This window comes from Mytilus edulis, chromosome 11, assembly GCF_963676685.1.
Source record: "Mytilus edulis chromosome 11, xbMytEdul2.2, whole genome shotgun sequence".
Classification (NCBI taxonomy): domain Eukaryota; kingdom Metazoa; phylum Mollusca; class Bivalvia; order Mytilida; family Mytilidae; genus Mytilus; species Mytilus edulis.
The window spans coordinates 33,243,772-33,271,760 of NC_092354.1; the positions used below are offsets into that span (position 1 = coordinate 33,243,772).

At 33.8% G+C, this 27,989-nt stretch overlaps 1 protein-coding gene and 2 long non-coding RNA genes across 3 annotated transcripts; 1 reads left to right on the forward strand and 2 right to left on the reverse strand.

Annotated features, from left to right (window-relative positions):
* The first annotated feature begins 11,363 nt into the window (after positions 1–11,363).
* Positions 11,364–16,268, forward strand: LOC139495496 (uncharacterized). The gene is made up of 4 exons (XM_071283768.1): positions 11,364–14,248; positions 14,786–14,886; positions 15,400–15,531; positions 15,958–16,268. The coding sequence occupies exons 1-4, from the start codon at positions 11,633–11,635 to the stop codon at positions 16,142–16,144; spliced, it is 3,036 nt and encodes a 1,011-aa protein (XP_071139869.1). The 5' UTR covers positions 11,364–11,632; the 3' UTR covers positions 16,145–16,268.
* A 2,642-nt stretch (positions 16,269–18,910) lies between these two features.
* Positions 18,911–25,991, reverse strand: LOC139495500 (uncharacterized). Its single transcript, XR_011657367.1, has 3 exons — positions 25,924–25,991; positions 25,499–25,542; positions 18,911–19,716 (listed from the first exon to the last, which is right to left on the reverse strand). It is a non-coding gene; the product is annotated as an uncharacterized lncRNA (long non-coding RNA).
* LOC139495499 (uncharacterized) lies at positions 22,335–25,083 on the reverse strand. The gene is made up of 2 exons (XR_011657366.1): positions 24,935–25,083; positions 22,335–22,803 (listed from the first exon to the last, which is right to left on the reverse strand). It is a non-coding gene; the product is annotated as an uncharacterized lncRNA (long non-coding RNA).
* Positions 25,992–27,989: the final 1,998 nt, after the last annotated feature.

Consider the following 27,989-nt stretch of genomic DNA (forward strand, 5'->3'; position numbering starts at 1 on the left):
TGTGACAAAAATGTCGGTTATTGAATTGGGGATGTACGGCGGTCGGGCGGGCGGCAATCACATGTTGTCCGTGCATTAACTCATGAACCGTTTAACCAAAGCTTTTAAAATTTTAATATGTTGTTACTGACAACTAAATGAAGGTCAAGTTCAATAATGGCGATTTTGACTTTTACCGTTCAGGAGTTATGGTTCTTGAAAGATTGAAAAATGGAGTTTCCAGTCGTGTCCGTGCATTTACCCATGAACTGTTCTACCAAAGCTTCCCAAATTTTAATATGTTGTTACTGATGACAAAATGGAGGTCAAGTTCAATAATGACGATTTTGACTTTTACCATTCAGGAGTTATGGTTCTTGAAAGATTGAAAAATGGAGTTTCCAGTCGTGTCCGTGCATTTACACATGAACTGCTCTACCAAAGCTTCCCTAATTTTAATATGTTGTTACTGATGACAAAATAAAGGTCAAGTTCAATAATGACGATTTTGACTTTTACCGTTCAGGAGTTATGGTTCTTGAAAGATTGAAAAATGGTGTTTCCAGTCGTGTCCGTGCATTTTCTCATGAACTATTCAACCAAAGCTTTTAAAATTTTTATATGTTATTACTGATGACAAAATAGAGGTCAAGTTCAATAATGACGATTTTGACTTTTACCGATAAGGAGTTATGGTTCTTGAAAGATTGTAAAATGGCGTTTCCATTCGCGTTGTTGCATTTACTCACGAACCATTCAATCTAAGCTTTTCAAATTTTAATATGTTGATACTGATGACAAAATGGAGGTCAAATTTGATATTTACGATTTTCACTTTCACCATTCAACAGTAATGGTTCTTGTGATATTGCCAGTACACAAATAAATGTTAATAAATCCGGTTTGCTGTCGTTGTGACAGCCTCTTGTCTTACTTCCATTTTTAAGGAACTGTCCTCATCTGAAAATCTGATTCACCCATTGGATTAAGGAAGATAAGGTTCTACAATCTGAAATAAACAGGTTAAATTAAAAATCTATCATCACCTCTCCTCATAAAAGCACATGCATGCCCATCTAATATAATGTGTACTATAGAAAAAGCAAAACATCTTAACCTTTTCAATGTGGTGTCAGTCAGTCTTATCACATTAATATAGCATGCTAAGCATTACTAAATAGTAGCTCAATGTTTCAGTCAGGGTATGGTTATGGCCTTACCAATTTTAAATATGCAAGAAGATAAGGAAATGTAGCTCTTATAAAAAAAATGTGTATTTACATAAATTGGCTTGCATGCCCTAACTATTTTCTGGTTCATTTCGATCTTTCTTACCTAGCATATATTATTTTGTGAATATTGAATTTGCTTTTTTAAATATATTGATATATTTTTTATGATCATTTCATTAAACAAAAATATACTAATAGAAAACAGATGAACACTTACCAACAAATCCCAATGACCTCCACTTTGGTGGTATGCTCCAATTATGACCTCAGTAGACATTAATAGGTTCTACAAAACAAAACAAAATCATACAAAATCTTAGCACATGGAATTCACCTCCTGAATTTCATTTCTAAACAAATAAAAATGTCTAAACAAATGAAAATATATATAAATCAAAGCCTTAAAGGCTGTAAAAGCAATTGCTGCCATGTTAATGTTTGGGGACTTTTATTTTTCATCCACATATATACAAGAATTAAACCTGACATGAGTGTTGTCTAGTTAAAAGTAAGAAGGTTTTAACTTTATATAAATAAAAGACTTTAGCAGAAAGTCATTTTTAATATGTTTTATATTTCACAAGGAGACAACACGTTTACCAGGCTAAAGTTGGGGTCAAATATACATGTGCTGAAACATATAACTCAAAAAGAAATCATCATGGATTATCCCCTGGTAGTGTTTGTAACTTCCTTGGCAATAATTTCCTTTATTGATTTAATTTTAACAATTTTCATTATTAATTTATATTTAACCATTAACACAAATGATTAAGTTAAAACATTTCAACTTTCCAGACGCAAATGTTAAAAAACGGGAAAAAAATAAAATATCTTACAAGACATAAACATGTAAAGAATAAATGTATATTTCAGCTTAATAAAAATATTTTCATAATGTTACTTTGTCATCATTTTTAAACTAAGTTCCAAACATTATTGCTCAGTAGATATGTGTCCTTCTGATGCGGTACGAGCACAGGCACTTGTTTCTATCCATAGGAAGGTCGATTATCCATATAAATAGTTTTATATGGATAGTCGACCTTCCTATGGATAGAAACAAGTGCATGTGGGTACGAGATAACTACAATTCTCATGCAATCCCGAAAAGGGGGGGTCATCACAGACAAACATGACATTAAATCGTTATCACTGAACTAGTATATATATTGTATAGGGGCCAGCTGAAGGACGCCTCCGGGTGTGGGAATTTTTCGCTGCATTGAAGACCTGTTGGTGACCTTAATTCTGCTGTTGTATGTTTTTCTATGGTCGGGTTGTTGTCTCTTTGACAAATTCCCCATTTCCATTCTCAATTTTATTATACGAACAAGAACAAACAGCTCTACGTTGCTTTGATATTTATCAATTTTCAGGAAACATTGCGAAAAATGATCTTCAATATTTCGAAAACATGTGAAATAAAATTGCTAACACGGTGGTAGTCCAAATAATTATGACGTCTTGAAAGGCTATTATAATTTTTTTCTTTGACGCCTTACATCGACGATGTAAGGTGTCAAAGAAAAAAATTATAATAGCCTTTCAAGACGTCATAATTATTTGGACTAACACGGTGGACCGTCGAGTGTCAACAAACGTAGTAGACTTGTTCACTGAAAAGACGAGGATAATGGTTTCATCTGACATTTGTTATGCAAACCCAGTTTTGATCATGATATTTAAAAAGACGTACTTTTTTTCAATCTATGTATTAATAAACTAGAAAATTCCAAATTGTAAATATCTCTTCATCTGGACCGACTTGGCATCTACTACGTTTGGACGGGTCCATTTCATTAGCAAGGTGATCGATAAATATTACGGAGTTTTGACAGAAAAGGAAAACGAACTTATTGTTATGTGTTTTCAACAAGGGTTTCGTTCCACTAAATTATTTGCGCAAATAAAGTTTGTCTATTTTTAGATTACAGGTAATAATTTGACACTACGCATTAACCTGTGTAGTGATTTTGATTTTACGATAAATGTATGAATGAACGATAATTTTTTGAATGAACAAGAGCACCTGACCTCTTAAAGAAACACAAATTAAACATAAAAAAACGTATTTATTAGGAGATAATTCAGTTAAATTTTCAATACTAAATCAACAACTGAAATGAATCCATATTTTGTTGAAACATCGTACGAACGGCGGAAAACGGAATCGCATTTATAAAAATGTACTTTTTTTGCACTCGGACTTCTATGTTATTTGAGTCAAACGGTTGACCCTTTAAATACAAAAATACATCTACAAGAACATATTCTGAAACTTCTTAAATCCACTAACTTTTTTTTTTAAAGTTTCAAGCTATGTATTGCATTAGAAAACATACATAGGTGTTAAAGAATGACTGACCAGGAGCCTGTTTAACAAATTACTATGGCTTGATCTGGGCGGAGTCTCAGATGGCCATACGCGACGGCATAAAAGCAATTGCTTTAAAAACAAGAATGTGTCCCAAGTACACGGATGCCCCACTCGCACTATCATTTTCTATGTTCAGTGGATCGTGAAATTAGGGTCAAAACTTTAATTTGGAATTAAAAAAAAAATAGAAAGATCATATCATAGGGAACATGTGTAAGTTTCAAGTTGATTAGACTTCAACTTCTTCAAAAACTACATTGACCAAAAACTTTAACCTGAAGCGAACGGACGCACAGACCAGAAAACACAATGCCCCTTTTATCGTAGGTGGGGCATAAAAATCTGAAATCATTGAACCCTGTTAACTTCAAGTACTGTATATATCTGCTATGGATGACACTGAACAGCTTATGTGATAAAGAATTGAAAGATTTGTGTGCATTGTTTAAATCATTATTAAGTCTTTAATTCAAATAAGTGTTATATCTTTTATTCTTAGCAGTTTCTGCAGTGCTTTGGATAGTTATGATTCCCAAGAGAGAATCAAACTCAGTTTAGTACTTGTAAGTGTATTTAAAATGTATTTTAAATTTACTTAGTATACCAATATGATCTACACGTCACCAGTAAAACTGCATTTGACTATGAAATCGATAATTAACAGTGTCAACTCTTCAACTGCAGCACTGTTAATCGTACATTTTGCTTATTAAATATGTCACTGTAAAAAAAATGACAATCAACAATCAATTCTGTTACGTGCATATGGTGACTGGTTTGATAAATATTTTTTTTAAATTTATTAAATCATTGTTATTTGGATAAGCTGTGATTATATGACTAATTAAAAAAAAAAAAAAGAGTTTAATATAAAGAAACTTTATATTTAGAGATCATTCCTGCATAAGAGAGACCTCTTTGCAACCAAGCAGAGTATACCAGATTTTTGGAATAAGTTACAAATCTTTTACATTGAAACCACCAAGGGGGTTAGTGATGAAAAGTGAGAGAAATTGGCGGAGATTGATGCTCGTCGAATTATGAAAAGATTGGAAGTTTTGGGTAAGAATAGCTAAGTTATAACAAAATTATGAAGGAGTAAATGTAACATGCAACACGTGTTTACTCGAAAACCAAAAGCTGCTTCTTCAAGGTGTGTTGGCCTCAAATAAAACTAGTTATAGAAGTGTAAAGAAGAACTGCAATAAGTGCATGTCCAACTGGCAGGTGTCAACTGACCTTGACATCGACATCATTGTCATAGTTCATTGGTCAGTGTTAAGTTTTCTTGGTTAATTAGGTTTCTTAAAAATATAAGCAATATGTCACTTGTGTTAAAATTTAAAATAAATTAAATGTAGTTCTATTAAAACAAACGTTTAAATGTGATAAAAGACCCAGTTGTAAGATCTTAAGAACATTGTAGATCGCAATAAGTTAAATAGTATTGATAACAACATTATTGTATTTAACATGAAAAACAATAAATAAGGCGTTCATCTTAACGAGTTTAAGATAAGCATTCATGCAGTTTTGATATAAAACATATCTACTTTCTTGAACATTTAATGTCCTGACAAACCAACGCTTGATGTGGTTATTATAATTATATTTTTGGTTTTTACATCTGACCCAGAGTTGGACAATGCTAGTTGTTTTGATTAGAATATGAATGAGGAACCACCACCGATGGAAAATCCACTGCAGGTTGGTGCAATCACATTATTAGAAGTGGATCCTGCCCAAAAGCAAGTTGCAATAACACTAAACAGGAATTTTCTAATGAACTTATTCCGTATAGGAATCACAAGCGTCATCTGTAGAAGGTTCAAAATGATTTGGCATAAGATGACAGTAAATGTGGATATATTTAGAATATCTCGCCCTACTGATTTTTCCGGATTGTAAAAGAAAGGTAAATAGTGTAAAGGAGAGCTCAAAATACGATAATTTCGCTAGAAACAGAAGGAAAATGTGTAGGAAAGTGTTTAAAGTCAATCTATTCATTTGTGTGTTTCCTCCTCATCAATCTCAGCAAGATTTGTTGGGGCTTTTCCACACTATAAAAACAAAATGAATGATATGAGGGGATATCACTCTGGTCAACGCCATAGAGGATAGACGGCTTGAAGCGGTCTTTCCCCAAAAACACTTTACTAAAGAAGAAGCTTCATCGCCTTGCTGGAGTATTTCTCCACACGAAAGGAATTAATTGCACGTACAATTTCTGATTGTTTACTAGATTCGTTGGAATATCTGGAATATGCATGCAGACGCTCCCTTAAATGCAGCACAGTATTTTTTTAGAATCCTCAGAATAAGAAACTCCATCCTCGTGAGTCAGAGTCCATAGGCAGAAAATTCTATAATAAAATGAGGAAAAAAATGTACTAAATGAAATATTTCAAATGAGAATTGATTTTATAAAGTTAAAAGTTAGAATGTAACACTAAACCTGCCGTCAGTAAAATGATTGTTTTAGATAATTGTATTTGATGTTACCTTAAATCGGTCATTTGATCATGATCATTTTGTACTAACACTTGTACTGGAAGTAAACTTGAACTAAGCAGACCTTTTAAAAAAATCCAACATTTTTCAGTAAATTTTAGATATTTGTATACAATGTACACCAAACCTGCCATCGATGTATTGATAATTTTCCCCATTTTACTGCGAATTTGACAACTTGTTAATAATTGTATTTTATGTTACCTTAAATAAGTCAATTGATCAAGATAATTTTCTAATATGTATTGATGTCATCCTAGATGGCCTCTATTACAACAACCTACCTATTGTATTTATTGTGAACTGAATATGCATGAAATATTTGCCACTGGACGTTAAGCAACCAACACTCAATCAATAATATGTATTGACAATTGTATTAGAAGTAAACTTAGAACTAGTACATTTTTATCATATAATTGCAACATTTTTCAGTAAAATATACCACTTTTAGGATAATTCATTCATTTTACATTTAATTGACCATATTCTAAAGATTATTATGTAGAATGAAACACCAATCCTGCCATCGATGTATTGATATGTTTCTACATTTCCCTGTAAGTTTGACTACATTTTTGATAATTGTATTTGATGTTACCTTAAATCGATCATTTGAAATAAATCTATATTTGTAAGGTGTTTTGTGTAGCTTCGGAAGCCAGTACATAGTTGGGACTTTCATTGTATTTGGCTCTGCTTGTAAAGCGGAAGCTAAAAGTTTGTTTGTTACAGATGTCGTTTTCTGAAATGGAGTCAGTTGGAATGTTGGTGAATTGGTGATTTCTTTTTTCAGAACCTCAATGTAAAATTTACGTCAAACAATAATAATATTATTAGCAGCTTTATCGGCCGGGACAAAAACAAATTTCTTGGCTAGTTCTTTTAGTTTATGTTTGATACGAGAAATAGGTTTTTTGAAAGAGGAGAAAGACGGTATATATGTTCCGGACGGCATTGCTTCAAATCATCAAGGGGGGTATTTGATACAAGAAGGTGGCGGCAATATAGACCTCAACACTGAGACAATTGATGGTAAGGACACGTTTCATTCAATGGCATGAGCAGTCTTTCAGGTTTGTCCGTCCACAATTGTTTCAACTTTGCGTCAGATTAAGGTAAAGAGAGGTCAAGATAAAACGTTTCCGTTGACTGACAATGTATCTTCTTTGACTGCTGTTCTACCTTTCATTAAACAAAAGGTAAGAGGAGTTCCTTCCTGTTCGTGTTCCGAATGCTTTCAACAACATCTTGAAATGTGCTGAAAAAATGCAAAATACATCGGAGATTCTTTTGGTAATTTTGCGCTCCATGTCAAGAGATATTGACAACTTTCCTGTTCAGTTAGACAAGTTTGACCATCAAACCATTCCATGTTAGACCGAATATAACAGCACTCTTTCTGAATTCAGACATGAATTTGCTGTGGTGTCGTACGCTCCAATAGTAGACGCATAATATTACAGGACTACTATACAAATAAATAGGAGAACGTAGTAGATAACAAAAAGCATCAGGTTTAACATTTAATACGCCAAAAACGCGCCTTGTCCACACAAGACTCACCAGTGACGCCCAGATATAAAAGATCGAAAGTGAAAAAAGTACAAAGTTGTACAGCACTGGAGAACAAACGTTGAAAAGGGTTGTGTCAAATACGGCTCTGTTTTAAAGGGATAAGAACATCCTTATTATTTAGAACAATTAATGTTATTGCAAACAGTACATTTTATCAAATGAATATAAAAGATATACATAATGAAACTGAAGTATTAACTAATTACAGAAAACAAAACCCGAATACATAATGCAAAGACCAACACAGAATAGACACACCCGACTCGGTCCAGGCCTCAACGCAATAAATATAAAAATGACGTCACGTACGAAGTTGCGAAAAGGCACAAAAAATACGTCACATTTGAATTTCTGAAATAGCTAAAAAGGACGTCACATATGGTAAACTATATCTCAAAAGTAAGATAGAATTAGAATTGATTTAAGATTATAATAGAACTAAATACTAATACTACATTTAAACACAATGCATATTGCTAATAGCAATTAACTATAATATATATATGTCCAGTTTGTTATGAATCAAACGTAAATTATCGTACAGATTACGTTGAACAAAATCAAATCTAATAAATGAAGGCTGTGATTAAGTTTTCTTTCCATAACACATAAATATAGAAAAGACGTCAACACATTTGACAAAATCCGATGAAAATTACAAATATAACATTAACATTTAAACAAAATACATGAACTTGGGATAGACAAGTATCGTAACACGTCTTATAGTAATGCGAATTCACACTCAGCAAAACAGTCATAATCGGGAATAAGTCACGTTTGGTAATTAAAAGATTAGATGGACATAATGACAAACCACAATCTACCATGTGGTAAAAATGTCTTTAGCTCTTTTGGTGAAAGACACATCGTATGGATCCACCAATTCGTGATGGTGTCCATAACAGTTACGGAGTGTCAATTTTAATCTGTCATAACTTTGTTGGAGCAGTTTCTGCGTAAGGAGCACACTCCTGTATATGAAGTCCGTGTAGTGTGAACAATCACATGAATAACGTATCAATTGTGATATGTAAACACCATACGAAGGGGCAGAGGGTATGTTACTGGTGAGAAATAGGAAATGGATAATTGGGAAGTTGATTTTCGTGTAAAGTCGTCCATCTACGTAAATTTTCACTAACATTTTCCACTGAAACTAACTGACAATTGTAAGCAGCAAGAATTGACCCCTTTAGGAGTTATTGCCCTTTATAGTAATTTTTTTACAATTTTCATAAAATTTGTAAATGTTCACTAACATTTTCCACTGAAACTAACTGATAATTGTAAGCAGCAAGAATGTTTAGTAAAGTAAGATCTACAAACACATCACCATCATCAAAACACAATTTTGTCATGAATCCATCTGTGTCCTTTGTTAAATATTCACATAGACCAAGGTGAGCGACTCAGGCCCTTTAGAGCCTCTAGTTTCATAATAAATTTGTAGTCTCTTACAATAAGAATCAAATCATGGGCAGAAGTTATTTTCTACAAAACCTAGAAAAATGCAAAATAAGTGTGTGTATTTAAATCTATTTGAAGTCATTTTTTTTTATTTACTTGGAGCCAGAACAAATTTCAGTTTCAACATTGCAAATTTTGCGATCTGTACATTAACATATCAATAACAAAAATATGCTCTGTACTTTATTTACTTATACATGCAGTAATAATAAATAATTTTCTATAACGAAGAATAAAAAAAAATACTGCCAATGCATTTTAACTGCTCACATAAAAGGATTGCAGTATAAATAAAATATGGTTTACAATGTCACTGGGGTAAAACTGATATCCGTAACTGCAGTTACGTATATCCCAAGATGGCAGACGATGTTTCAGGTAAATATTTCTTTTGTCGATTTTGTAATAAATATGCATCATTTTTGGGTATTTTATGTCTTTTTAAACGTATTACTAAATTTGAAATGGAGCTACTGCCGTTTTGTTTCATAGTTCTGTCGTTTGAGACAGAAATCAGCAATCCAAAAAAACGCGATAATAAAGGGTAACTGAAAAAATGGATAACCGTAACTGTGATAAACGTTTAGAAAAGGATATCCGTAACTGTATCTATAAGCTTGTTTCTACGTTGTTCATTATCCTCGATTAAATGGTTCGGAAAATCAATTTTTGGAAATAAAGCTGTCATAAAATCGTCAAAAAATAAACAAATATCGGAAACGGAAAAAATGTTTACTCACAATAATATCACAATGTTAGAAAATACAAATTCAAGGACTTACAATCCAAATGCATTCGAAAAAATAAATTGAAATCTGATATATTTTACTAACTTATTGACAGGCCTTTAATTGGTCTCGACACATCCGTGTTCATCGCTTCATTATAAGCGATTTGTGTAATATTTGTTGCCAACCAAACCTTATTTGATCAAGCTATGGCAGAGCAACAGACTGAAGACTGGCGGCAAGCGTTAAATTTTACAAACAAAACAAAATATAGTTGCACATAACGGCTACATCTACATATATTACATATATAACAATATCTGCTAAAAAATAGGAAGGCAAAATGCCCTTTTGAAATATAGATAAATGGACGACATAAAAGCATTTTTTATGGTTTTTTTTCAGATGAATTTATGTGTTACGTCTGTAACAGAACATCTTCAGTTGCTCAGGATATTCTAGAACATACAATAAGAAACCATGCTGGACCTAGCAATTTTAGTGTCAGATTGAAAGTGCTGGATGAATCCACTGGACGTCAGGCATACAGATCTCTCCACTATGGCATTAAGATTTCAGAAATTAAAAGAAAGATAGACGATGGATGTAAACCGTACATCGATATTCATCAGAAAAAGATAAGCTATAAAAGACCATCAAAACAAAAAGAATCAATATCAGAGCAAAGAGAAGAAGTAACGAACGAAACAGAGTCACAGACGACGAACAGCGATTTTTTTCAGCTGCTTCCAGAAGTTTTAGAGAATCTTTCTAAGATTGGAAGACTAGAAGATTTTTATAGTGTTCTCTCCGCCATTTCAAATGGAACTCTACTTGAAAATATTGCCTTTCATCTGCTTTTGGACATCGGAAAATTTTATTCTAACTCAACTGTGTTTGGAGTAAGGTACAGTAAAGAAACTCTTGACTTTTGGTTAACAATAAAAAAACTTTTCAAAGGCAAAGGAATAAATTTTTTTAGAGGATATAAAAGTCAAGGAACAGATGGGGAATTATTTCGTCGACCCATAGACTGTAAGATTAATTTCGCTGTGCCGTCGGATACAATCCTTGCAAGGGAGTCTGCCAAATACATTGCAGGTACAGAAACCCCTGGAATCATGGAACTACCCCTGGATGCATATGCAAACACCCACAAGGGCCAGGATGTTAAGTTGTCTATTGACGGAAAGAAGTTAGCAGTAGGTCTTGGAAAACTCGGCGACGAAGATATGTGTGGTTTTGAATCGCCACCAGCACTTCAAGAGAGAAAAGCGAGAATAGCAGCAGAAATAAGAAATATAGAAGAGATAAAGGAAGCAACTGATAAGATGTCTCTAGACGGCCTTGAAGAACTTGACAGTATTCAACAAGTTGACCAAGATATAATGAAAACTGCAATTTTGATATCTATAACAGATATGAGTAATAGAATCAGAGAACTGCGTGAGTTGGTTGTAAAAAAAAAGATCGCATTGTGAAATCTCTTAAAACAGGTTGAAGGAGACTGGAAAACGAGCAAGGTGGCGCCAGCTATAAGTTTTTACAAAACTAAAATTGTTCACTCCCAAGCAACAATCAAGGAACTGCTTGGCTCGGTAGACAAACTTGGATATATCGTAGCTTGTATAAATGGAACAGGACATCAGTATATTATAGGAAGCCAGAGTGTAGTTAATCTCAACCACCAGACTAATTACATATGTTTAAAGTCTCTTTCTGAAGATATTATTGTTTCTCCTCAAACAGCAAACATGATTAAACAAAGAGGTGATGAATGGTTTGAACTGCGTAAAGGGAGTCGCATAACTGGAAGCACAATATTCAGAGGAATTGGATTAGGTACACTAAAAGAACAGCAACAACATTACGATAAAGCCTTCCATGGGAAGGAAACGCCAGTATCAGCAGAACTCCAAGAGTTATTTGACTATGGGACCTCTCAAGAAATTAATGCACTGGGAACTCTAGTTAGTAAAATCCTACCTGTATATTTTCCAGACTTGGTGTATAGAGAAGACGGCTGTGAAGTTATAAGTATTGGTGATTCCTATGCTGTCATCAGTGGGGATGGGAGCGGTGTTGATAACAACGATAAAGTTCAAATGGCTTTTGAGTTTAAATGTCCCAAACCAGGAAAAGAGCGGACAACTGACGTGCACTATCAAATACCGAAATACTATTCTACTCAATTACTTAGTCAGATGGCAGCAAAGAAATGCGGTAAATTTTGTTATATAAGTTACACTCCCGAAAGTGCAACTGTAATAGAGGGAGTCTATGATGATGAAATATGGAGAGAGATATGGGATTCCATTAATGAATTATATAAAAATGACGACACCCGAAGACCATCAAGAAATAAACCGGAGCAGAAAATACTCCTGCAGAGACTTATCGAATATAGTAAGTCCTGTCCGTTTGTAGCAGAATTTCCATCTGTAAAGAGTATACCGTGTTCATGCACGTCCACCAATGACAAAGATCATGTATTTGGCTCTCACAATAGCGAACCAGCTATCAATCTAAACCCGCGTATGACGCTAGAAGACATTTCGTCGACATTAGATGCCGCAACCAGTCAGCTTAAAGATGCTTACGAGATACTTAGAAGGCCATCAAAAGAAATCTTGTTAACAGTTATGTCGGATATTGACAGAATGAGCACACGCAATGAAACCGCACACTATGCAGTTCCCATACAATATGCCTTACCGGGTTATAGTCTTACTATGGACATTGTTAGAAAGTTACTGATCAAAGCTGTTGGTGAATGCAAGAGTCGTGACTTACGTGTTAAAGCAGTGGCATTTGATGGACAGTTTCTTGAATTGGCCGTCGAAGACGACAAAGGGCGACCTCTCACAGTTTTAAGGTTCATGAAGTTTTTTTGGGAAAAGGTACAAAAGATTGATAGAGCTACAAAAATCTCGACCTTGTTAAACCTGAACAAGTTTCCAGAAATAACTGATGATGATAGCTTGAAAGCAAATTTTGAGGTACAGAAAGATATTGTTGTAAATGGTAAAATTATCATAACTTCAAAAACTGATCTAAAAGTATTGCCGTCAGCGATTAATATCACAGAAGCAATTAAAAAGGTACATTCAAAACGCAACCAAGACATGTCACAAAACCCTTTACCTAATGATGTTAACCAAATTGACGAACAAGAAGATCTTGACGTTTTAAGATACATCCCAGAAGATGTCCTTTCTGAAATGAATGAGGAAGCAATTGATTCTGTTCGTCATGCACAGAAGGGAAGAAACCAAACGCGTGAAGTAGTGACTGAGAATGACACCCCTCCTGAACAAGAATCAATGTTTCCTATTGAAACCGACTTTGAGATGGCATTAGTTGTTTTAATTGCTTCATCAACGATAGCGAATTCTAAATGGAATGAAGTGTCTCTTGACGAATTCAAAACATGCTTTTCAAATGCTGAAGCGATAAGAAAATCATTCACCGTAAATGAAATGAGAACAATTTTAAGTCTCACACAGAACAAAAATGAGTATACAAAAATGTTGAAACCAAACCTTGTTAATTCCATTTGTTGTATTTATGGTGATGGATCAAAATTACCACAACCCACATCAAGTCCTAAATGTTTGAAGGCGCTAGTTACCAATCATATCTTGAAATGGCCGATTCTGGCAGTAAACGTAGCTTATGCTCAACTTACGTTTCCGGACGAATTCATGGAATGGGAAGCCAGTAATTGCTTTAATGGCAAGGGAACAATGAGGACTGACACAGGAAAAACTTTCTGCATATCAAAGTGGTATGCTCAGCCAACGGAAATAAATGGTCAATTACTTCAACCAATCATCGATCCACATCACATTTTTGTGAACAATCGATCAAGATGCTGCTCAAAAGGATTGCATGACATGGGGGTTTACAGTGAGGCATGGTGGAAGGTCGCTGAGAATTATAAAACCAATGGTACGGGACTATCTTTAGAGATTGCGAAAGAATTGCGTGATAGACAAAAAAACGCCTTTGCACATACAACATTTAGCAATAAAGTACAAGCTGAAATGGAAATATTGGGATTTAATCATGAAGCGGAATGGTGTCAGCTCATACGGATTTGGTACAGCGCAATTGATGAGGCAGGGGTTCCTATTGACCTCAGGATTGATTGGCTGTTGGCAATGAGAAATAAACTGTTACCGTTCCTGAAAGTTGGACATTTCCCGCCGCCTGGTGCATATGTTGCTAGTTTACCATTGGCTCAGTTTGAAGGCCTTATGAGCAATGTCGACAGAAGATTGCAGCTATATGACATGGTTCAAACTGGAACATACAACCAAAGAGCTATCACCAGTCTGGATTCTGAAACCTTTTTCTCTGGATTTCAGGTATGTATCGATAATGAAATTTAGATAATTATTGAGTAATTTTAAGATATCAATAACCCGATGATTATAATTTGAAGACATTGTCCATTAATAATCTTTGTTTTCCATTTCAATCCTATTAATATGCACATTTAATCTAATTAAAATAATAAGTACTGCTCAGGGTCGCAATTATTGAATTCCGAAACAATAAACCAAACGATTAGTTGATAAAAGTACTTGTTTGTCATAGTTGGTTGCTTTTGTGGAATTTTACTATGAAGTAGAGAGGATACCAAAAAGTAAAAAAAAAAAAAAAAATCAACATTAAAAGTCCCTAATGAAATGGGAGGATCTTTGAACTGTGTATACAGTTCTTGATATCGTTGTACATATGATCTGAATGATTCGTTCAAGACTACATCGACTGTCAAGATGAAGAACAGGAATAAAAGCCCTGTTCATTGATAATTTACATTCTTTCTATGTATTTTGTGTGATTTTGTCCCATGTTCATTTACTCTATATCCCTTTATTTTCAATATATCTATTTTTTAGGACTATGACCCAAAGGGGACAGGCGTTTTAAGACCGGACGACATCCCGATAGCCCTAGGTTCTGCTGTATACTTATTTAGCCAAAGACTAAATTCTGACCGGTAAGACCGATTAGAATTAAAGTTACCAAAGAAATATATACAGGGTCTATGAAAAACAACACAAGGACACATAACAAGTGTAAATGACAAGTTGTGTTTATTTCAATCAATAACATATTAACTAGATGTCTTAAAGACAACATAACAAATAGAATTAACAGTTTTGGTGTAATTGCCAATGAGACTACTCTTCACAAGAGACCAAATGACAAAGAAATTAACAACTATAGGTCACCGTACGGCCTTCAACAATGAGCAAAGCCCATACCGCATAGTCAGCTGTAAAAGGCCCCAAAATGACAAATGTAGATATTTCATTTTGTACAAATAAGTGAACGAAAAACAAATATTGAAACACAACAACAAACAAGTTCAAGTCTTTTTTAATTGTTAGCTTGTCAGTTCAAAGTGTGATCAGTTATCAATAATTTAATTTAAAGATTGATATTTATAAACAACATTTTTGAGCAAATTTCTCAACTTTTGTTAGAATCTGTAATTATTCTTTTGCAGCAAATTTTACATGAAGACATCTAAAAAATTACGAGTATATCCTGAACACAAGTTAGATGATCCTGAATCATTTTGTGATAAAAGGAATGAAACAAACGACACCAATACAGATACACACGATATTCAAGTAGGGTAAGGACGACTTTATTCAATATAAGCTAATTTGATGCACTTATCAGCTGTTAGCTTCAGACTAGCTTGAAAACTATAAGGAGATTGTAAATGTCCAATAAAGATAGATCAGCGACGCTCTTTCCAAATCAATTGTAAAAAAACATAAACATTATAGACTTTGTAGAGCATATCGAAAATACTAGTAGGCTATCGAAACTTGTCACCAAAATAGACCTAAAACATAAAAAATAAGAAAGGCGTAGTTTTTCTTAAATCGAAGTTGTTAATTCTCTTTGTACCTTGTACTGTCTTTTTAATTTGATCAATATATTCGAGACACTAACATATATATATATATATTAGATAACAATTCAACCCATTCACTAACCTACTGAATATTTTTGACATGAAAATGTAACTACTAAAGACTTTCTTTGGTTTCAGATCTCATTTCTTTGACAAAATGGAGAGGAAGAGTAGTTGTCTAAATAGGAAAAAGGGTATTATTTCAGAATTTGGTGCTCCCGGTAGAGGTGCAGAGGGTGCAAGGTTATATCACAGGACTAACGAGGAACGTATTTTAGCGCACAAAAGATTTGGTTTGAAAGATGATGATTTAACAGACATCTAACATCTCAACAAAAAATAATGCACCCTGTGATTAAAAAATAAAAAAAGCCAAGTAATTTTGTTATCAGTGTATTATTTTTATCAATTTACATTTGATGTACATTTTTTTGATGTCTTCTATAGTTCGACCTATATCGAAAACTGGCATCACACATGATACACACATAGGTTTTGTTACCGTGTGCTGCCTGGCAGTGCTGAAACAGAGTTTTTTTATATGAAAATTTTAGCTGACAGGTGTCACATTTATAAATGGTGTCGCTGTGCTTTGCATTTATGTGGTTGACCAAATCCTTGTTATGCACATACTGCTTTGAACAATCTCCACATTTGTACTGTTTGTCCTGAAATAAAAAAAAATCATTCTGAAAAAAAGGAGAAATGTGGCCAACATACATATGCGGTAATAAGAAAGAATTTAATTGTGTTTGAGAAGTTAAATTTTCTTAGTTAAATGGCCGTTTTAAAGTCGATCTGAAATCACAATATACGAATATTCATGATAAGTGTTCATTCTTAAACATTTGTACAAAATTGCTAAACTATGTGTGTGTGTTCCTGGTAGTGTCTATTCCGACTATGCGACTGCCGTACAAGTGATTGGTTAAGCTACCTTTTGAACCAGGTTTAATCGACCATTTTCTACATAAGAAAATGCCGGTACCAAGTCAGAAAAATGAGAGTTGCTTGCCATTTGATAAAGGGCCTTCTATTTAGAATTTTCCTTGGAGCTCGGTATTTTTGTTATTTGACTCTTTCAGTCGTTTCCCATAGAGTATACGTCTTTTGGGTTATTTCGTAGGTATTTGTTTCCTTCATGTAATGTCATCAAAATGAATGTTGTTACAATTGTTTTACTAAGTTGGTCAATACATATTTGCCGAACTTTTCTGTTTTGTTAATGCATTTTCATTTTAGAGACCGGTATTTATTTAAGGACCTACAAGGTATCTTATCTTTGGGATAAATTGTGCTATAAAATATTGTTTTCCTTGAATAATACCTTTGAATGGTTAAGGAGGTGGGACCGGAACAAAGTGCGGGATATAAATTTTTTTTGGCACTGGGTGCAGGTGAAATTTGGTGTCCCATGCTCTCTCTTCATATGGTCCAACATCCCCTGTTTGGACCGGTAATGTTTACCACAGATGTCACACACATATTTAGCTGTAAAATAAAAGGAAAGATTATATGTTTTCTGTTTAGAAATTGATAACTATGATACATTTCACAAATCATGTAGTTCATGTGGTGATACTTGATTAAGGGAGCATAGTGTCATTCTAGGATACAGCAAAGTTATACTTGTGAAGGCTAGAAGAATTCAAAGCAAATTAGATAAACTAAGAGGGGTAATCATTCATTTACAAACTTTACAAAGGTGCATATAACCACCAAAGTTACAATACCTGAAGAATCTATCAAGTTAGGTGTGCTTTTTGCCTGTGGTGTTGTCAAAACCAGGATGGACACATCGACAGCTGCAGTACTTTGTTCTAAAATATAGGAGCGATTATAAACTAGTTATATTTAATTCTAAAATATATTCCAAACTAGAAAGTTTGTCTATGGAACATAAAATTCCCCAATGGGTTTCATATTGATTTCCATACAAACATCATACCAGAGTAATTGATACATAAATAAAAGTCAGAGCGCCCTTATTGATAATGAAACCTGTAGTCATATCAAAGACCCAGCCACTGACTAGAAACAGTATCCAGGAAAATTGAATTAATGTAAAATTTAACCAAAGTAGTGTGTGTCTGAATGTAGGTTACAGTGACCTTAGTAATAGTGAACCATGTTATACTACCAAAGAACAATCCACAGGCCAGATACCACTGCTTTACTTTATCCAGTTTCTAAGATATTGTCCTAAACGCAAAACTTAACCAGTCATTTATTATTTTCAAAAAGGTTAAACTGACCATATCTAAAGTGAATCCAATGTCTCTCTGCTGACCAGGTACCAATGATATATCATGTTTAGTATCCAAAAAAAAGCGGACCTAAACACATAGCCTAACCAAGATCGGGACGTACGGACGGTCGGACAAGGGTTAACATTTATGCCCCTTTAACTATTAATCGTGTTCTACAAACAACTTATCCATAAAAAGTAAATGCTTCTTTAGTTACCAACGAAGTTTGCCAATCAAAAACAAAAAAATATGTATAGTACATGTTAAAATAAAAAAAAACATCAATCGAATATAAAAAGCAAAAATTAAGAAAAATGAATTGAGTACAAAATCTCCACGAAATAAAAAGTTAAATCAACATAATTAAAAATGTTTGTATAATTATATAAATAATTTTTATACAAAATTTTATCAACTGACCGGGCAGAGCTTACCTTTTAATTTGCATAAAGAGAGTCGATTTGATAATGTGTGTGATATGGATGGTCGGATAATTGCCGTTATAATAATAATTATTCAGTTGCGGATCCAGAAATAAAAGGGACGGGGTGGGGTACTGAGTGGCATAAGAGTGGGCCCACTCCAGTCACGATCCATTGAATCCAAATATAATCAACCACATTTTTAGGGGAGAGGGGGGGACGACTCCCTGGCCTTTAATTCTTCCCCTGTTTGAATTCAATAGTTTTTGAAAAAATCTCAGTTTATTTTTTGTAACACTGACCACAAAAAACGATAAAGTTTTTTGTTAAAGGAGAATGATAATGTGTGTGATAAGGATGGCCGAATAATTGCCCTTACAGTTGCGGATTCAGCAATTTTCATAAAGGGGTAGGGCACTGACTGCCATAAGAGGGGGTCCGCCCCAGTCTTGCTCCAATGAATCCCTATACAATCAACCAAAGCCCCCTCTTCGACTATTGCAAAAACACATTCAGCGTTCTGAATATGGATTTAACTTGCCACTGGACATTAACAAAAATGTTGACACAATTTTAAATACATAAATTCATACAAGAATATCTTCGACGGTTGTATAATAAAATATATGTATCTAGAACTGTTTCCTAAAATAACTCATTTAAATAACACAAAATCAATTAACAGCATGCAATGTTCAATAAACTTCAAGAAGATCGATCATTTAACTTTAATTACATTAACGAGGGGTCGTCAAGTGGATATGTGCACGGAATAACGCGAAATAAAATTGCAATTTCACGATGAACGAAAATTTAAAAATGCTTGAACTGCTCTTTTTACGGATTTCACGAAACACGGTGAATAACGAACCTTTTCACGGCTTCACATGAAATAAAAATGTCAAAATACGTTGCACGAAAATAACCTTGTACCAATCTCATCAACACTGGGGTTAATATTTTCGGTAAAATAATATAACATCTTTCAAGTAAAATGATCGATCCTTAAGAGAAAACTTTTTTCAAATTCTAAGTGAATGGTTTGTTTATCAAAAGCCATGAAGATATATTTATTTCTTATTTTGAACAAATGATGAATAAAATTCTTTCCAAATGCGTTATTTTCAATGAATTCGGGATTTCCATTAATATTAAACCATATCCTTTCGTTTCATCGTGGCTTCGATATTTAAATATTTACCATGAACAGAGATAAGTGACACATCCTTCAAATATTTAAAAACATGGAGAAATTATTGCAATTCACTATATAAAATACTTCAAATATGTAAAAAAAAAACATAAGTCAAAATGCGTTCAAACTTGGAACAGTATTACTAACCGTTACACATTTCTAGAGCTTGAAGTATTTTCAACAAAATCAGTCATGCAACAAATTGGCAATATTTGTTTTTGAAAAATATCATTTCCATGTGAAATGATAGGACATTTGTGGAGAGGGAACTCACTTTTGTCCAATATCTATATATCTATATATGACAATGATGTGCCAATTTCTATCTTTTCAAAAAGCTTCCTTTTACATTTTTATGATATATGGATTTATTTTATTCCCTTTTTAACATAACATGAAAAATAATTTTTCAAACCAATAATTTCTGAGTTCTGACTGTTTCTAACTGTTGCGAATAGGAAATGTAGACGTCTTTAATTCTCGGCAATTATAACGAAACAGTACGTATTTTACACATGTCCCTTTCCGTATCATGTTATTTATAACACCTCATTTTATGATCAAACATTTTACACTTCCGCACCTATTTTGAATATAAATAAATCGGCAATATTTGTATACTTCAGTGGGAAAGCCAGTGACATTGAAGAGCTACTTCCGGTAGTCCCGCGGGAAAGGGGACATAATCTAAAAATTTTGAGGTGGCGCTGTAACCAGCGTGTAAACAAAAACGTAGCCTGTGCTTCAGACAATAAATCTATTAAAACAACTTATCATCCATCAGTATTTGAGTTTAATTTTTCATTAGAATAGATTTTGTCAGACGACTGCCAAATTCGGTATTCAAATAAGTGCTCCGTTACTGAAATATGATAATTCATAAGACTACCTCCGTTGATTTCCAAAAAACCGCGGGTAATCCCCACGACTACAAACAACTGACACAAATGCATCCTAAAGCTTTTCATTGGTCGAGATATAAATAAATGTGACCTAGAAACATATGGGCACATGACTATGTACAGGATTCCCCGTCACTCTGAGTCTTGTTTACATAATAAATACTTCAACCGGAGGTCAAAATTCAACATTTTTCAGACGTTTTGGGAGTTATTTCGGTGCAAAATCAAGCAAATTATGTCAAATTTTACAGATTTTAAGCACAAAATTGATTGAGACAACGAAGGGTGATGATGTTTTCAGGATTTTAAATATATTTTACTTAAAATGTTGAGTGGTTGAAGGCTTTACAACGTCATTTGTTGATGTTTACAAGTTGCTCAAACTCCTCGTATCACATTTTCTGTAGTTATTTAATTATGCTGCTGATGTATAACAGATTTATGGGCGAGATTTATGTAGTACATTGAAACTGGTTTAATCTATGAACGAATTTGTCCATATAAATAATTTCCACTGTCTAGAAGTAGACCTACCCCCCTTTTTTCAACAAAAAAAAATCAGTTAGTCAAAAGTTGTTGTCTGAATAAGCATGCAAAAATGCAAAGTGTAAGCACTCAGCTAGTCTTTGTTTTTAGCCAATTTTTAGGGTAATGGTTACAGTTATTCTTTGATTCTGTAAATTATTATAAATCTGAAATGTTTCAACTTGTCAATTTTAAAAAGTACATGTACCAATCAACAAATATTGCCTGCCTAAACACTCACACATGTTAATAAATGTCTGTCCTTATCATGCTTATCAAGCAACCTGATGTACACTGTGACCAACTATTCATGTTTGAGTGTTTCTGGGCCCTGGGGCATATTTAACTCTTGAGAACTTGGAGATTAAAATTCAATATGAATGCCCAATGCCTAGTACATCAAATTCTTAATACATGTTAGAGCTATATGACCATTTAAAGCATTAACAAAATGCTATGTCACTTCCAAGGTCTACTTTAAAAATGGTATATGAATGTCTCACTCTGATTTTGGTGATCCTGTTTTGTTGCATTGATATAACTGCTTGACCCACATTTTTATTTTACACCAGTTTACAAGAAAACAAATCTTGGACACAGGATCTATAGTTTATTAAGAATCATACTATTCCTATATCTGTGTGCTGATTTTTCTGCAATAGAATACCTTTTCACACATTTTACTCCATTCTAAAAGCACAAAATTGCAATAATTTGCAAAATCATGTGTTAACACATCCAGGAAAAAGGTACATAGACATCGCATTCATAATACTACACTAGGAGCAAGATCTGCTTACTCTTCCAGAGCACCTGAGCTCAATTATATGTTGTGGGTTCAAGTTGATCAGTTTTCTTTTTTCTAATTTGTATATTAGTTTAAACTTTTCATCAAAAAGTCTGAAAAAAAAAAATATGTATCTACTGAAAATGATTTATTTAGGTGCAGGGGTTACCACACTTTGAAATCTACATGTCATTGGAAGCAAAACAGTGAAAAGTCATGTCATGATAGGCTACTTGAGAGACCTCACTATGTCTAGGAGAAGTGAACAATTCTAGAAACTTTCCATTTTAGTCATTCAAACCTTATAAAGAATAAATGACCATCATTTTGACTTTTATATCTTTTATTTTTCTTATGTCTCAAATACTACAGTACATACATGTATATGTCTGACACCAGTGACCGATCAAGAACTTTTCTATTTGGGGGGGGGGGGGGGGGGGGTTGCTGCTGCTGACTTACTTGGGAGGGGCCCGCTCCAGTGATTCCCTATTTAATCAACCATTTTTTTTCCTATGAAAGGGGGCCCTATGAATATGCTAGCTTTGCATCAATGAATCTCAGGTTTTTCAATGACATTAAGTAATATTGTATTGCAACAGTTTAGTGTCTCGTGTACATTTACCCCACGTTATCAATATAAAATGGTGGAGTGTTTCACATTGTATGTATGTTTGAAAATATAAAAATGTTTAGAAATAAAAGTTTATTAAGTGATGAATAAATACAAAGTCATAAAAATAATGTTAAAATTAAAAATATGTAAAAAGTATTTTAAACAATTAAGGAGAACTATTGTTAAAATTAAAAAGTTTTTTAAAGTAAAATCAAGTCAAATAGTCCTCTGTCCCATACATGTAAATTTTTAATATAGAAATCCTGCTCTTCTTATTCCTATTGTTATCTGAAAATATATAATTTATGCAGATGATATTATCAAATAAATATAATTTCAAACTTCTCTAGAGTTGCTATATGATTGGTAAATTATAATATATTTTAATTGTCTACTGATAAAAACATGCTCTTCTGATGTCCCAATTTAAAAAAAAAATGTTGAAAGGAAATACTGGAATCCGAAGGATCAATTCCGAAATCCTCAGCTAAAAATACCCAATCCAGACGTCCCGAAAAAGGTCCTCTAGAAAAGGTAATACTTATACACACCAACAGATGTTTGGAAAAATTTTCTACTTATAAATTCATTTACTTTAGTATTTAAAATTCATCACCATAATAACATATCAACCTCTTTAATAGATATAAATAATGTTTAAATAAAAGTATAACATAATATGCAACATTAAATTATCTTACAGGTATCTGTTATTTAAAAGATAACTTTTCATTCAATCATTCATATCTTTAATTCTTTATACCAGTAATTGATAATCAATGTATCCAATGCCAATAAAACCTGGCCACAACACCTAGCCAATACTGAAGGTGGCAACAAAATTCAACAATAAATCACATATTTTTTTTTAGCATGGAAGGAGGAACAGAATTTATACTTTCCTACTGGTGAATATTTCATATACCTGAAATCTTTAATAGATACTAGAAAACACCCGTGATATCGCGGGTCTGTGAATGAATTAAAGTATATAACTATGCGCAAGCCTTATTTTAGTATTAGTATTCAAGTTGTCATCTGAATGAAGTTAAATTTTTTGATTCACTGTTTTATGTCATGCATGCCCACAAACAAATTGAAAACTGTACCTATACGCCTTATTTTTAGTCCAGATTTGTTATCTTTGAAAGTCTTACTGATTAAAATACTACAATAGGTAACATTGACAATTCAGTAGTGTCAACCCTGTGATTATGACCGTGTATATAGCATATTAATCCTGAATACACCGTTTGGTGGTGAGCCTGTCAGATGCGGAACATACAGATAAGGTAATAGGTAACAGGTGAATATACTATTGGTATCTGTATCGGACTCAAACCGGAACTTCTTAATTATTGGCAATATTAATTACGTCAAAAACAAAAGGGCCTGGAGTGGTGTAATTTTTAATCTACACTTTTGTACTATATTAGTTAATTATAAAGTTGAATTATTTGATTCGTCGTTTTTACGTGATGAGGGCTGACAAATTGGACCTCGTAATTTTAGTATTATAGATTTTACATGCCCATATGCAATATTGAGCAAAAATAATAGTACTGTTGTTCACATAGACAAGGGTCTGGATGGGGTCTTCTGCATTTCTTTATCATTTAATCTTTTAGTTCATTGGTCTCTATTTTTTTATACTTTTTGTCCATAATTTTTCTTTCCTCAATATATAAATTAGCACATCAAAAGTTCAAAATGATTATGACCAGACCTCTGGCTTGCTGCTAGGAATATTTTGATTTTTTTCTGGGATGCATAGGAAGGTGTCTCAGAAAAAAAGTAGTCTATGGTCTGCAAATAGTCAAAAAATAACATAAGGACCTAAGAGCTACGGTTCCGCAGCTAGCATGTCATTTGCTCTTTTTTTTTAACTTATTTTATGGTAAATTTTCTCTATTCTTGTTCCTTTAGTAACAATTCTCTAATTCTTTATACGTTTTAATAGTCATAGTTCCCAGGGATAGGGTTCCAGCAACCCAGGGATTGGAATCTCCCTTTTTTGGGGAAGATCAATGCATTTGAATGGGGACATATAGTTGGAAACCCCCTTTATCCTGGGGATAGTTGTTTTTTTCCTATATTTTTATTTTGTTTGTTTTTTGTCACACTTTTTGGGTTCAAAAATAAAAATATTAACCTTTTTACTATTCGAGACAACCAAACAAATCAGCACATATGCATTACACAACTGTAAAACTTTAATTAAAATTTAAATGCTAACATTGACCAGCCAAAATTGAAGTTTTATTCAAATTGAAGTCTCACGCTGGAAAAGGGGCGTTTATTTACCTGTGGTCTACGGAAATTTACTGGATTTAAGAATCGAAAAGAGGCAAACATGTAGCCATAACCCGATCAGATCAATAAATCATGTTATGGATAGTATTAATATCTTTCTACTAACCATTAAAAGTAATAATACTAGGATTTCGTGAGCTCAGAAACCTTAATCTGTTGAAAAATGGCGTCGATTTGTGTGCTTCCTTTTCGCAGCCTCAGTTACAATTTGACACGGAGTGATGGGTATTTATGCAAATATTTAGGGACTCCTATCATCATAGATGCTATTTTTTGTCATTTTATATTTAAATAGCCAATAGGATGCAAATGTGTCAGTTATTTTCAGAAGGGGAAAACACCCGCCATATTTTTATCCCCAAATTAACAACGTCACTTGCCATTTTCAGATGTTCGTTTCTTGTAAACTAAAATCTTGTAAGAAGAAAAAATAGCATGGTCACCTGTAAAACTTACCTATATAACTAATTGATGATGAAATGACACAAGTTTAATTGTCTTTAATGATAAATTTCTCGAAAAATCACACGTACACGATGTATACAAATTGCCGCGATGGCGCGATAGTGTCGCCCTCTATGAAAAATCGCGATTGTCGCCCTTGATTTTCTGGCCGTTACGTCATATGGAAGGAGGCGCAGAATCGATCCGTGGCTTTCCCACTGCTTACCACAACCAAAGATCCATCTTCAAACTCACTAGGCATGCTGTTGGCTATATAAAAATACAGAATTGGTCACATGGTCAATATATTTTCTCACAATGTTTGTAAAGACTTTGGAAACATTTCTGATACCGATCGCGATAACGACAGACTATTATTTAATTTCAAACGAGAATGATAATTGTTTAGAAAATAATCAGTTACGGATATCAATATTTCCAGTTACGCATATCAACGTCAATAAATTTTTATCAGTTACCCTTATCATCGCGTTTTTTTGGATTGCTGATTTCTCTCTTAGGCGGCTTAACTATGACAAAACACGTCAATATTCCCGTTTCAAATTTAGTAATAGTAAATACGTTAAAAAAGACACGAAATACCGAAGAATGATGCATATTTATTGCAAAATCGACAAAAGAAATATTTACCTGAAACATCGTCTGCCATCTTGGGATATACGTAACTGCAGTTACGGATATCAGTTGTACCCCAGTGAATGTCAAAATTTGTTGTCAACTTATTCTATTTCAAAACTGAATTTAGCTTTATAATTTTGTAATTAAAACAATGTGTAACTTAAAAAAAAAGGACTGTAGTAGATCTGCGTATAGTATAAATGACACAACTGAGAACACAAATTACACAGTACTAATAAGAAAATCAATGTTAGATTAAAACTGTTATTTCTTCAATGGCTTCAAATCTCTCAATAAGATTGATTGTTGGTTGCTTAACGTCCAGTGGCAAATATTTCATGCATATTCAGGACGAGAACAAGTTCACAATAAATACAATAGGTAGGTTGTTGTAATAGAGGCCATCTAGGATGATGGTCGGGGAAATTTGGACTGCCACTGGAAAATGAGGATATATTGGATAGGGACAGAAATTTTGCCTTGCAACAGGCCACCTACGGACCCCTCAAAGAGTTGTTGCAAGGGTTCTTAACGTGCAAAGAGCGTGGCATTCTCTTTACACGAGGCATCGGATTTAACGTCCCCTTCTGACGGACGTGACTGCGAACTTGATACATCCCGCACAGCCAAACGGACGCCCCACTTCAGCAAGCGTTTTACTGCCGGTCGGGAGAAGACCAAGCGACCATATTTCTATACCCCAGTCACCCTTGGGGTGTCTCTCAATAAGAGCTGCTGCACTGTCAATATCCGCGGAAGACTTTGATGGCATTTTCTTCTCTGCAGCTAACCAAGAAAATTAGGATGTCATTTGATAAGCATTCAAGTATTCACTGTAACAGAAATTTTTGATACCATTCTCTAGTGCAACTCTCATATTTCTTGCTACAGTGCCAGCATTCATCTTGTTCCCACTGTTTTCACCATCTTCAAATATTGACTTCAAATACAACTTAACTTTGTCTGAACTTTGTCTGAAAATCTCACATGCTTCTTTTCTTTTTAAAGGCCTTGTTGGCAGGGCCGTAACTACATTGAGGCAACATCAATGTATTGCCATATGATCTTTTACATTATAGGGTTAAACTTGCATTAAGTCGTGTTCAGACCCTTTAATAGCAAATAAAAGAAGATGGAGTAAACGTGCACGGGACCTAATCTCACACAAAATTAATGCATAGAATAAATGCAAATGATCAATGGTCAAAGTTTTTTCTTGTTTTTCATCTTGATAGTTGCTGGAGGGTCTTCAACAATAAAACAATCATTAATACCGTAAAACAAGGTCAATATTGTACAGCAATTGAACATAATTTTAAATAAATAATGAACTACATGATCGGTTTTCCAAATACTTAAAGCAATAGGTCAGCTGTTTTTAGTGTATGGAACAATTAATATTGTAAGGTGTACAGGTCTGTTTGTGAAGTATTATCTGACTTGATTGATTGTTGTTGGTTGCTTAACGTCCAGTGGCAAATATTTCATGCACATTTAGGACGAGAACAAGTTCACAATAAATACAATAGGTAGGTTGTTGTAAATAGGCCATCTAGGATGATGGTCGGGAAAATTTGGACTGCCACTGGAAAATGAGGGTATATTGAATAGGGACAGAAATTTTGCCTTGCAACAGGCCACCTACGGACCCCTCAAAGAGTTGTTGCAAGGGTTCTTAACGTGCAAAGAGCGTGGCACTCTCTTTACACGAGGCATCGGATTTAACGTCCCCTTCTGACGGACGTGACTGCGAACTTGATACATCCCGCACAGCCAAACGGACGCCCCACTTCAGCAAGCGTTTTACTACCGGTCGGGAGAAGACCAAGCGACCATATTTCTATACCCCAGTCACCCTTGGGGTGTTATCTGACTTGAACTCATTTTCATGGTTCATTGGTCATTCGATTTGTTTTGTTAAATTTGACAGTTTGTTAGATTATATTTGATACTATAAGCAACAGGTCAATTGTATTTAGTGTTTGGAAAGATTGTAAGGGGCAAATGTCTGTCAGGCCTGGTTCGTCTGACTATATATATCATACAACATTGATTTTGTTTATAAAAAAATATGTGGT

What these genes read in the sequence shown, in the direction of transcription:
- LOC139495496 (XM_071283768.1), top strand. Translation starts at nt 11,633, where the DNA reads ATGATTAAACAAAGAGGTGATGAATGGTTTGAACTGCGTAAAGGGAGT. An exon ending in CAAAGACTAAATTCTGACCG is followed by an intron (nt 14,887 to 15,399) that starts GTAAGACCGATT and finishes ATTCTTTTGCAG; the next exon opens with CAAATTTTACATGAAGACAT. An exon ending in ACACACGATATTCAAGTAGG is followed by an intron (nt 15,532 to 15,957) that starts GTAAGGACGACT and finishes CTTTGGTTTCAG; the next exon opens with ATCTCATTTCTTTGACAAAA.